General features: G+C 43.0%; 1 protein-coding gene across 7 annotated transcripts in view; it reads left to right on the top strand.

Annotated features, from left to right (window-relative positions):
- FHDC1 (FH2 domain containing 1) overlaps positions 1-10,758 on the top strand; it is a 50,733-nt gene extending 39,975 nt beyond the window's left edge. For all 7 annotated transcript variants that reach the window (XM_090036419.1, XM_090036418.1, XM_090036423.1 and 4 more), the window contains 2 exons: positions 2,040-2,204; positions 6,650-10,758. In XM_090036419.1, coding sequence (XP_089892545.1) covers positions 2,040-2,204; positions 6,650-8,716 — 2,232 coding nt within the window. In that variant the 3' untranslated portion in view covers positions 8,717-10,758. The remainder of the gene's footprint in view (positions 1-2,039; positions 2,205-6,649) is intronic.
- The last annotated feature ends 1,763 nt before the right edge of the window (positions 10,759-12,521 follow it).

Below are 12,521 nucleotides of genomic sequence, written 5' to 3' on the forward strand. Positions count from 1 at the left end.
AGCTGTCCTGTTCATCTTAAATCCAGCTTCTGTTGACTTGGAGTTTTTTGAAAGACTGACAAGCAAGGATTAATTCCTCCTGTAATTTTCTGCCTTCAAAAAAATGCACTATGCCCACCCACATACACTTAGGCTCATGGTTCAAACTGCTACTTCATACAGCAATTTTTTTTGTTCTAAACTGTTTTTAGTGCTTCTGGCACTTTCTCTTCTTTTTTTATTATACTTCTGAAGGCTTTTTATTTCATAGTCTTGGTTAAACTAATGAAGCAGCTTTTCTGTTGGTGTGTTTATACTTTTATGAGGAAAGAGGGAAGGAGAAATAATCCAGTTAATGCTTTTAGTTCAATGTTGCAACTCCCCACGCTTGTTCAAACCATTCATTTATCCATCTGTAGTGGTTATTGGGCTTAACTTTTCAGTTCACTGAAAAAACAATGATTTGCTTTTAAAATGTCTCCAAGAGCATTTCTATGTTTCCTTCTCTTACATTGATGTTTATCCCTGAAGTAACCAAGTTACTGGGAGTAACCAAGTGCTGGGAGACCCTTACACTTTCTCCATATTAAAACATGCTCGCCTGTTACTTTTCAGGCTGATCAGAAAACCCCTTGAAAATGAAAAAATAAATGTTTTCTCTTTTTTAAATAGGACATTGAAAATTAAAATATTTTGAAAACAAATCTATTTTTATGTTGGTACAGTGCCTTATGGTAGTTGTACTTTGAGTACTTTTGCCCCTGTGGAGCGACCTCTCAGGTCAGACTTGATCTCCCATAATGTACCCTGGTCTCCTTTGGTGTGCAGAGGCAGTATATCATGATGACTGCACAGCACTGGTGTGTCACAAGAGACCAAATCTGACATGGAGCTCGGAGAGGAGAATGGGAATATTCAAAAGGAAGCAGAACTCATTCCTGCATTCTTTTCTTTGTTTTCTCCATGCTGTACTTCATCTCCTGTGATGCACTGTGACCATGAAGCTGTAAATGTACTGTGTCATGGGAGGTGGAGTTTGACTGGATATGAGAAGGGGAATGACAGGCACTGTTTTTCTGATAAGGCACCATGGCAGTACTTCAGAATCGCAGTATTTTCTTCTTTAGCCACTTAAGTTTTTGACAGTTTTGCTTTCAAATTCTCGGTTGATTGGCCTTTGGTAGGTAGGTTGCCTGTCAAGAATGAGGGATTGCAGGGAGTGTTTACATGTCCCGCCCCCCCCCCCACTCACCCTTTGGGGCTAGTCATGTAAAGACTCCCTCCACTGCGCCGTCTCCGGTGTGGGGGCTCCCCTCCCCGCTCCCTTTCCTCCCTCACTCTCTCCCCATCGCCTCCCCCCCACCCCAGCCAGCTGTTGTCGAGACCGGGCGGTGGGGAGGCATTGCCACCATGACCTCCCCCCCTCCCACTTTCCTCCATTTCTTCCTTCCCTGCTGCCTGGCCCTGACAACACCAGCCACCATGACCCTCCCCCCTTTGCCTCCCCCTGCCCCTTGCCAGCCTGGGCCCGTGCAGCCTCCCTCTCTCCCTGCCACCTCCCCCTCCCTGCCAGCTGTTGTCGGGGCCCCCCTCCCGCTCTCCTCCCTCACTGCTGCCCAGCCCTGACAGCAGCTGCCATGGTGAACCCCCCTTTGCCTCCTCTCCCCTCCCCTTCCATCCCTTCCCCTTCCTCTCTACCTGCCCACTGCCTCCGCCTCCCTGCTGGCTGTTCTGAGGGGCCCTGGGGATGGGAGTGGGCTCCACCACTGTGACCCCCCCCCGTGCCCTCAGGCAGGGAACCATGAGGAAGCCCCACTGCTCGGGCAGCCGGAGCATGTTCGATGCCACCACAAACTTCCCCAACAGCAGCTCAAACTTAGGCCCGAGCAGCCCAGGCCTGCACAGCCTGCTTGGCAGCACATGCAGAGTTGGCGAAAAGCATCGTGGGCAGACAGATGCACAGAGAAACAGACTATGCCCTTTATTGTATTAGAGTATATGGTTGGTTAGCTTCAACTCTCGCTGGTTTGTTATGTGTTTATGTGCTTGTTTTACTTCAGCTTGCTGTAAACGAACTAAAAGAGCTAGAACACCAGAAACGAGAATTGCGCAAGGTGGGAAATGCTCTTATTGACTTTTTCTGTGAAGACAAAGACACTATGAAATTGGATGAGTGCTTCCAGATATTTAGGGACTTCTGCATAAAGTTCAACAAGGCTGTTAAGGTAAGAAGAATGAATACAGGTTCTCATTCATTTAAAGTAAATCTTGGATCACCTTAGAATTGGACAATGTTTCTGTCTTAAGGGACTTAATGTCCACATCAAGTTCAGTGCATTAGAATTGTAGTTTACCTACTTGTAAGACTTTTATTGCTCTAAGAAACTGGAAAATTTCCCAACCTGTACCTCACTAGCCTTTCCAATGCAACAGTGAAGGATTTGTGTCCCCCAACTATTTTGTTACTGGCAAACAATTTTGTTACGTAGTTATTTAGAAGGCATGTCAGACTAGTCCCTTTAATTGCTACTAAAAGTTAACTTTCCCTCATTTTCCTTTCAAATCTGTAAAAACTCCTAGCCTCTGACCAGTATTTCTGGAGGAGAGTATTATGCATTATCCTGGGGCCGGCAGGGGCTGTGTTGTCTCTTTTCAGGGGGCAAGGGCTTGACTAGAAAGCAGACCAAAAAAATTTTATCTCTGTATTTCAACACCTGTACTAGAGACTACCACATCCTAACGCAGAGGTAGAAGTTGCTTTGTCATCAAAATGGCTTATGTTGCCTTTGTTCTACATTTTGTTATTGGAAAAACACAAGGTTATGGGAGACAGCTTTGTGTTATTTGGCTCGCTTAAGCCAAGAAGTTATGCCCGTGTTTTCCTACGCTGTTATATAATGGTATGAACAGGCACCTTACAATTAAGTAACCTTTTGACATTACTATTTTAAAAGTCTGAGAGAGATTACTATGGGATTGGAAGTCAATATCTGAGCAATGCCCTTTTGCTAGTACAGACTGAAATGAAGCAGGCACACAATACTGAGATACAGAGCAATAGACTGCAAGTACCAAGGTAGTCTGTGTGCTTATGTATAGGGCCCTGAGAAAATCATGGATTTCTTGTCAAAAATTTGCAGCACATGTGCAGGTTAAAGTATCATTTTTCATGGAATATTCACAAAACTACCACTGATCTTGGCAAATGGTTCTGGTAGTTCCGTGAATATTGCATGCAAAAAGATACTTTACCCACGCATGTGTGACAGGCGGGCTCACAGCCATAGACGGTGGAAGGCCAGGACTAACAGGGCTTAGCCCCCTCAAACACGGGCCAGCGCAGAGGGCTGATCGAGGCCCTCACAGTGAGGGAAGGAGTGGGGCCGGTGCTGTGGTGAGTGGGGCCCTGGAGCAGGTCGTGGGACACTTAGAGCCTGGGCAGCTTGTCCAAGTGTGTGCGGGGGGGCTTCCTGCCACTGCACATACCTTAGGAGAGGCCAGGGGGACATGTGAGAAGTTATTTCATGCCTTTGCAGAAGATAGGTGCATTATGAGGTGTGGGATGCAGTTCATAATTAGATCTTACAAATTTCGATATTTATTATTTAGTGTTCCACTTTGGGGTCATCTTGGCATTACCATTTTCATTATAATGAAAAATAAATCTCTTATTTGCTAGTAGATTTTCTCTGGGGGTAGGGAATAGGGGGAAACTCCTACAGTTAGAGGAGTGGTTCTAAAAAATATTAGGGTATACTTGTTGAAAATCAGTGCATCATGTAGTTGCCCATCAAACAAGACCGAAGACAGATGATATTCAATAGTTGAAATGCATTCACCCACAAGAAAATGGTAGTTAAACATTTTTGTATATGCATAAGTTTGAATATGCAGAAGTGTGTTGTGTTTCATAAGACAGAGGTTTATTTTGGCTTAAGAAGATCTCCAGAATGTGTCCATTGCTTTCTGATTCTTTATACCACATCTCATTAGGGTTTATGTAAGCTTCCTAAATTATTGTTAATTTATTATAAAGCCATGGAAATTTATAAGGCTTTGTAAAACTCCCAGTTGCATCTTACTATTTTTAACCAATTCTTTTCTAAAATTCAGCCCATCCTCTCAGGACTTGCCTTTGACAGGTTTGATGCATTTAGTGATCTTGTTGCTGTGGAACACACTTTGCCTCAAAACTTTGCTCAAATCCACCCCCTCACCCAACTCCATTCACAAATGGCTGAACTGACACAAGACTCACTATGTATTGATGATTTTGTGCTACTTTTGGTACTAGTGCAGCTCTGCTAGTGCTGATGATGGGAACACTAGGGAATATGCAACTCAAAATGAGTTCTTACTCCAAATGTGCATTTCTGGTTATTCCTCTGTTGCACACTCAGTGTAAAGGTTGATTTGTGTCAAGGTTTCCCCCCCACCCCACTCAAACCATCTCACACATATCTGTTCAAAACAGATTTCAGTAGTGTAGTGAAAAAGTGATAGATCTCACTAGCATTTTGTCTATACTACCCTTCTCTCCTTTGCACATGCATTGGTATTAGAAATAGAGGCAAAAGTAGGGATAAGATTTTCATGGGTTAAATCTGAAACTAGAAGTGGCAATCAAAATGCTGACTCATATGTATTTCACCACTAATGACTAATAGAAATATATTGAATGTTAATGTTATCACCCAGTGTTAACTAATGTTAATGTTATCCCCCAACTCTAAACGGCAGCCTTGTATGTTTTTCCCAGACTTAGAAGTCCTCCTGGTCCAGCCTCCAAAATCTCCAGGCTGTCCCGTATTGTGCTGTAGTTAGAGATTTTTGTACCAGTAACATGTAAGAGTTCCAAAATTGAGAGGGAGTGTAGCCTAAAATAGAATGTAATAGAAAAAGAATACAGTATATTGTGTTGATTTTAGTATGTTGAGCTTAGGTCTGAGGTCCTGGTTGTGGAGTTCATTGGAACTTGCCTATGGATTCCCAGTCATTGGGGAACAATTGGTGCTGTTAGAATTTAGAAGGATCAAATGGAGCCAGTGGCCTTACGGTTGTCTTGAGCAGTGTTTCCCAACCTTTTCCACCCCACAACACATTTATGTGGCCTCTCCTACTCCGCGGCACACTGTGGAATGTGGGGGTGCAGTGTTGGGGGGGCAGGCAAGCAGCCAAGTGCAGAGCACCAGGGGACAGGGAGCTCAGCACTTGAATCACTGGCCGGAGCCATGTCCCCTGTCTGTCTGGCTGTCCGCAGCAGCTGCAGGTGGGGGGTGTGACTCCAGCCCAGAAATGCCGTGGCACACCAGGACATGCTGAATGGCGCACCAGTGTGTCACAGTACACCAGTTGGGAAACATGGTCTTTAGCATCATGCAGGATTGTTTAAATGGACAGTGGCTTCTTACAGACATTAAACAAAGAAAACCCCAATGCTTTAAGCCTGGCGTGCCATTGCATCAATCACAGTGCATACCCAGAAGAGGCATCATGTTAGTTTGACCCAGCTCACCCAACATCTGTAAAGATTGGGTGCTTCAGGAAGGCTTTTTGGTGCTTTTATCTAATAGTTGATTGAATCAGCTTTAGATAAAGGTGCCAAAAAGCCATGATCTATACTGGCACTGGGGAGCTGGGTTTTTGGGGTTTTTTGGAAGCTGGGGAAGAGGGTTCACATCTGTCAGCAGTCTCCATGTCTAAAAAGGTAAAAAATTGCATTGGTTTTTCCCTAAAGCACCAAGCCTTTTATTCTGGGATCCTATAGACCAGTGTTTCTCAACCCATGGGTCACAATGCAAAAGTGTGTTACAAGAATATATGAAAGGGTTGCAAACAAACTTTAAAAATGGATTCTTTTAAAGGACAAAAATGTAGGAAACCATGGGTTTTCCGTTGCAGGTTGGTAGGGTTCTATCCTGAAGGGGCTGATTGGGCCCCCACCCCACACGCACACACACCCTGGCCCACGTACTTACCTCCTGCCCCATACACTGGAGGAGCTTGAGGCATGTGGGGTGGGGCAGTGGGTCAGGAGTTAGGGCCACAGAATTTGGACTAGCCATCAATGTTTACAAATAGGTCCTGATACAAAATAGGTTGAGAACCACTGCTGTAAACTACAAGCCCTTTAAGTATGACAAAGTACCTGTGAAGTATCCAAGATAACAATTTTTTCCCTGGGGCAGTCATGCCTAGTTCAACATAATTGCCATTCAAACTGGGGACAAGTTGTATGTGTAAAGCAATGACTATACTGTGGGCTTTGACTCGGATCAGTGAGAACCGTCTCAAATGCAACGCCTGTTCGTACCCAAAATATGCATTTCTCATTGTTGCCCTGTTGGCCACCCATTGTAAATGTTTGTATAATCAGATAAAATTGCTTTTGTTTACATTTACTGAAGGTGCATTTAAAATCAAGTTGCATATTTTGGTCTCTGCAGGGCCTTGTCAGTATTTTTTAGTGTTTCTTATGCTGGCCGGTCTGTGCTGTGTTAGTTATACAAGGAATTGCTCTCCATGTGGCACTGTAGTTGCTATTGTGATTTTAGTAGAGGACCTAATCACTGTAGAAAAAAGTGGGTGACCTTACTTAGCTAATAGTTAAATAACAGATACTTTGTTGTGGGATATGTATTTATTCCTCTCCCTTCTTTTTCCTTGATAGGAAAACAGGGAACGAGAGATCCAAGAAATTCATCATCGGCAACGAGCAAAAGAGCTAGAAGAAAAGCGCCGATCCTGGGCTGCAGGAGAGCTTGGGGGCTTTGGGAGAAGCAGTAGTGAAAATGATGTTGAGATGCTGAGTAGGAAAGGACTTGAAGAATTCCTTCCCTTTTTGCAGCAGAGGCCCCAAAGCCCTTCATATAGAAATACTAGCTCCAGACGCTCCCGATTATCTCTGGGAATCACTGCAGACAGAGAGCTTCTGACATTTTTGGAGATCTCAAAAGATGAGGATCCAAACAAATTTAACAGCCTTCCTCGAGCAAACACCCGCCAAGGGAGACCTAGCGTGGCTTGGATTGAGTCCAAAGAAAATAGAGATACTAATTTAAATGATTTGCACTTAAAACAAGCACCTGAAGCCAAAATGAACAGTGGTGATCAGCTCCAGCTACCCTCGGCTCAGTCCACTCACTTAAAGTACATGGAGTCAGGCTCTGCCAGTACTAATCTCTACTCACAAAAGAACACTGACAACAACATGCATATATCCAATGTGCCTTCTGATGAGTCCACAGACATAAATGATTTGGCCCTTGCCTTTAGGGAAGATGAAGTTAAAGGATTTCTTAAGCTTGATACTCAAGGAACAAAGTGTAGGGAAGAGATGGCTCTAATAAATTCAGAGGAAGTTGGTGCAGCAGATGTAGAGACTCTAGATGACTTGAGCTTACGTTCCCTCAGCACGGCAGATGATGATGATTCAATGCCGTCTTGCAGAAGTTCCAAAGAGGCCTCTGGCAGTAAAGCCAAGTCAGCAAGTTGCAAGAGCAAAGTTTCAGAGCCCAGCAGTAGTGGCCCAACCTCTATGGATACCAGTGTTTCTGGAAGTAAAGAACACGGGCCGATGTTCTATGCATCTGATACTACTGACTGTTCTCTAACTTTGGACTATTCAGAAGGAAACAATTTTAAACTAAGGGGAAGTGAAATGAGAAGGGAAGATGACAAAGTGCACTCCTCTGTGAATGATGGTCTGGATGGGAATATGACAGTTCCTTCAAACCTGCATTCTGCTTCTGCAAGGGCGGCCTCTCTTCATACTTCCTCAAATGATAAAGAGGATTCCAGCAGCAAGCATGGACTTCCTAAGGAAAAGCTTGTGAGAAGTAAAGAAACACTAGGACCAAAGAGAAACTCTCTAAAAGATAGATCACCAAGCTCCTCAAAACCAACTGGACCTCACCCTGGCCATACAGCTGCTTCCAGGCCCATACGAACTTTGAATGCATCTGAAAATGAAAGTATGAGGAAAGTGGTGCCCATTTCTAGGTCAAGTAAAGCACCAAGCAGTGTAAAAAAACCAGAAGCCAAACCAGCGCCTCGGGAAGCCAGTGCAACTGAAACACGACTGTCACGTCGCAACTCTCTCCGTGGCACGGCAGACACCATGCCAAGAAGTCCATACCGGCACAGCATATCAGTTGAGGAGCCAAGATTCCAGAGAGGGACTGCAACTACAAGTGGTGCTCATTTTGAGAGGGACCAAGGTCAGCAGAGGGGGGGCTCGTTCAAAAAGCCTGGTTCTAAGCCTATCAGAAGCATTCCCAAGCCAAAGCCAGATGAAACTAAGATTTGTCGCACTACTGTAAAACCCCAGATGACTACTGATGCTGCTAAAAGCATGGCCGTCAGCGCTCCCAAAACACCATCCTCCATCCCAAGCTTTGCAAGGAACACAGTGGCCTCTTCTTCAAAGCGTGCGAAAGCAGATCCAGCTAACCCTTCCAAACCTCCAGGCTTCGCGAGGTCCATCTCTCAGAGGCTGCCTAAAATGAGACCAGCAGCAACCTGTGATGACCTGAGTCCAAAGGAAAACAGTGGAAGTACCTTAAAGAGAGCAAGTAGTGTTAAAGTTGTTGGAAGAAGCTCTGACCATAGTGATTTTCTCAGCACTAAAGTGGAGCCTACACCAAAGGAAAAAGGTGTAATAGAAAAGTCTTCCCTTAAATTCAAAGACGCAAACCGGACCACACTAGGCAAAATACTGAAGCCATTACTAAAATAAGCATTTGGGGGAGGGTTGGTGTTGTTGGGTGGGGGGGGTTTTTAATCTTGGAATGTGAACACGTGTTTTAAGCACTGGATGTCCTTGTGAAATATTTAAAACAGTAATATCACTGTTAACTGTAGTGTCATAGTAATTAACATACAGTAAATATGCCATTGGAAGATAGTAATTTCTTTTGTTCTGGTCTAAATCCTCCTTTAAGTATGAGTTTTTGAATGTATTTAAAGCTACCATGATGGAGTACAAATGTAACATACCTTGTGCATTTGCGGTACAGTGGTTGACCAAAAAACAAACAAACTTGAAGGAATTTTGAACTACAAGATGAAATGCCTTTGTCACAAAAAGTATGGATTATGGCCAGTTTTTGTATACATAACAATCTTTTTAAGACTCAAGCATTATTGCTAGTTGGTTCCTCTATTCAACGTTGAAGCTACTTCTGCGGAATGGTACAAAAATGAACTTTGTTAAACCGGCATTTTTTGTCTCACGTTTTTCCCTGGATTCAGGAATCATTTTTGCCTGTTGCAGAGTCCATTGCTGGCAATTGGACACTAGGAACCATTCACCTGAAATGGTAAAATGGGACATGCACTCTGTGTCTGTCTTAATGTCATTGAAGAATTTATGGCATGTCTTATTAGTGTGTATGTGTGTCTGAGGAAAACTCTGCAGGGCAGAAAGTTTTCTCTCCATGAATGTGGCAGAATTGTCATGCATGTACAAGTAGAATATAGTAAGAAGTGACAGGTGTTGGATCTAGTTGTGTAGCTGGAGGCCACACCTATAGGAAATGCCACCAGTAGCTGTTAGGGATGATGCCTACTCCTGTTCTGACTCGTTTCAGTCATGTGCAAACTTGCCAGCTTTTAGTAATACAGAAGTGCCATATATTTATGATACATATCAAAAGTGGTGCAGCTCAGCTTCTGAAGGCTGCAACCTGGTGCAGTGCACTTTCTTACCATTCCATATTTTCACTGGTTTGTCTACTGCCAAGTTACTTGAATGCTGGTATGGCTTTGAAAGAGCCGTCAGTTTCCCTTCCTCTTCCTTTCTTTGTCAACCTGAGTATTTAGCATGAAACATATAGCTTACGCATGACAACGCTTTTTGTAACTTAAACTTCTTTGGTGGCTTCAAATATGGTTTTTAATGATGTTTAAAGAAGCTAAAGGATTTAAAAGCTCATTCTGAACTAGTATTTGATAAGCTTTAAAACAAAAATCTGCAGATACTGATTTTACTATTGTGTCAGACTAAGATACAGAGAATGAGGGAAAACTTGTTTGCTGTGCCGTACACCTCCGCAAGCAAAGTGTGGGTAGATGAGGAAACTGATCACTGTCCTCTAAAGCATTGTGTTTAAACAGTTGCCTTTTTATTCACGTATGAATGAAGCCTCATTTGAGAAAAAGGAAAACTTAGAAGATGAAAATCTCTTTAGACAAGTGGTGGTGTCTTATGAGTGATCTATTTGCCTGTCTGGTGCATCTTTTCCCCCTTCCATTTCAGGACTGTATAATTCAGTCCAAATGAACTGTTTGCCCATATTCTTCCAAGGGCTATCAACCAACCAATCAGGGATATCCAACTTTGTGACTATAATAAGACAAGTGCCCCTTAACTCTTCCTGATTCCAATGTGAACAGTGTACCAAGATACCATTATTATATGGGGCCCCTTCTATGAGTCTGCCTCAAATGAGAATTTATATAGCCCACTTGCAGGTGAGGCCCTCAGAGCGAATTATTGTTTTCAATCTCAAGCTTTTGGACCTTCCTTGTGGGTTAAATATGAAAGTGTCTTTAGCCCTATCTGTATCTTTTTGTGCACACATCTGCAGGAGCAGGTGATAGACGTTTTTTTAAAACCTTTTTATCAGTAGCAAGCTTGAAAAAAGTAACTTAAATGTGTTTGGGAAATGTAAATAAATTTCTGTAAATCTGTGTAAAAGCAAACTGCTGAATGTATTTAACGGACCATTTATACATTTCGGAGTAATGTGGTAGTATAATAAAGTTCCCATTTACAGGGTTTGTGGTTTACATTTTCCCCTTTTTCCTGTTGTAATGTTGGTGTTAGAGCTCTAGTTGTTAAACTAACATGGTCTCAGCGTGGGTCACTATTATTCAGTCTCAAAAAGAAGGACAATAAAACAGAAATTCTGGAGTTTAAATTGCTGAATGAATTTTTTTATTGTTAAGACATGGTACCTACCTTCAGTTTCCATGATAAGGCATTTCTGGCAGAGGAATTCCTGCACTAAAGATGGGTTAAGAGCAAACATGTCTGGAGGGGGTTTGGGCTGAAAGTGAAAGAAGCAACACCTTTTGCACACACGGTGCGTTCTGGCTAAGATAAATGTTTGTGGAACTTACAAGTCTGGATCTGCTGATGTCTTCATGTCTTTTAGCTTCATGGAAGCTAGGATTTCTCAGGAGAGTACATCTCTCAGGGGTTTAGAAGTAAGCTCTCTAGTCTGCTGTAAGGAGGTGTGGGGTTGGGGGCTGTAAGAAGCTTGCAAAGAACAATTTTTTTTGGCGACTATTTAGTTGGTCTAATAAAAGATATCACCTCTACCCTAGGAGTTTTGTCTGCCTGTGTCCTTAGATCAACACAGTTACAACCAGAAATCAGAAATATGGTAATTTGAACACTTTAAGTTCTTATTCCATTGATATGTTAACTTAATGTTTTATTTCCTCCCCTGCCATATAAAAACAACAGTTGGCATAAGGGAGAATTTGACACTAGCCTGTATCAAGTGGGCATTGCTTTACCTCAGGGAGGGCTTTCTTCTGTGTTACAGACATGCTTCTGGGTGTGGGTGGCTACCGTTCTCCAACTTGTTCAGCTCCTGGCTCTTCTAGTTTGGTTGGTGCTTTCTTCCGTATCTGAAGTCTCAAGCACTGTAGTGTCAACCTGCTGTCTGACAGCTGTTGATGTAATCAAGGTAATGAATGATGTATGATGTAATGAAGGTATCTCTTAACAGTTGAACTTGTTAAAATTTCACTTATTTTAAAATGGTTTATAAGGACCAACCTCTTACTGTAACTACCAGCTGTCAGATTTCAGACACAAATAACTTTGGGGTTTGAATTTTCCATGCTGTGAAATTGCCAAAATTCTCCCCTACAAACAAATGTATTTATAAAAGGCCTTCAAGCTAAGTGTATTGCAGTTGTTCCAACTAATGGGCAAATCCCCCTTTTCCAGGTTTTACTCTGCTAAACAGCAAACATTTCTAACAGGGGTAAGAGATGCCTCTGACCCTTGCAGTAGGTGAGAGAGAAATAGAGGAGTAAAAAGAGCAGATGGGTAATCTCTAGTGCAGGATGGCAGGTGGGCATTTTGGTACAGTCAAGGCTGTGGGAAAAAGCTGGGGGAGTAAGGGAGGATGCTGCTGCGTACATTTAGGTATCTAAGCTATGCATCACACATGGGGAACTGCATGCCCTGAATCTCTGACTCAGTGGATTGCTTCCCTCATTACAACAGCATATGACTCTTATCAGGAAAGGAAGGAAAAGTCCATCACACCACCTGCGGCATGCAAGTCAGGACTCTGTCACCTGAAATAATCTGTTGGCATCTTTCTTATCTCATAAGGCTCTGCTTCTCCAGCTAACTGCTGGAATTTAGGAGGTAGCTATAGTTAAACAGGCCTAACTAAACACTGCTTTCCATTTCTAACTGCTGAATATTTTCCTTTAACTTGATACATGCTGTCTATATTGAATTGCCAGTGCTGCCAGAGCTAACTGCATTGGTAAAATTTCCCACGATCGCTGTG

The sequence above is a fragment of the Crocodylus siamensis genome, chromosome 2 (genome assembly GCF_052110815.1).
Source record: "Crocodylus siamensis isolate JL-2025a chromosome 2, ASM5211081v1, whole genome shotgun sequence".
In the NCBI taxonomy this organism is placed as follows: domain Eukaryota; kingdom Metazoa; phylum Chordata; order Crocodylia; family Crocodylidae; genus Crocodylus; species Crocodylus siamensis.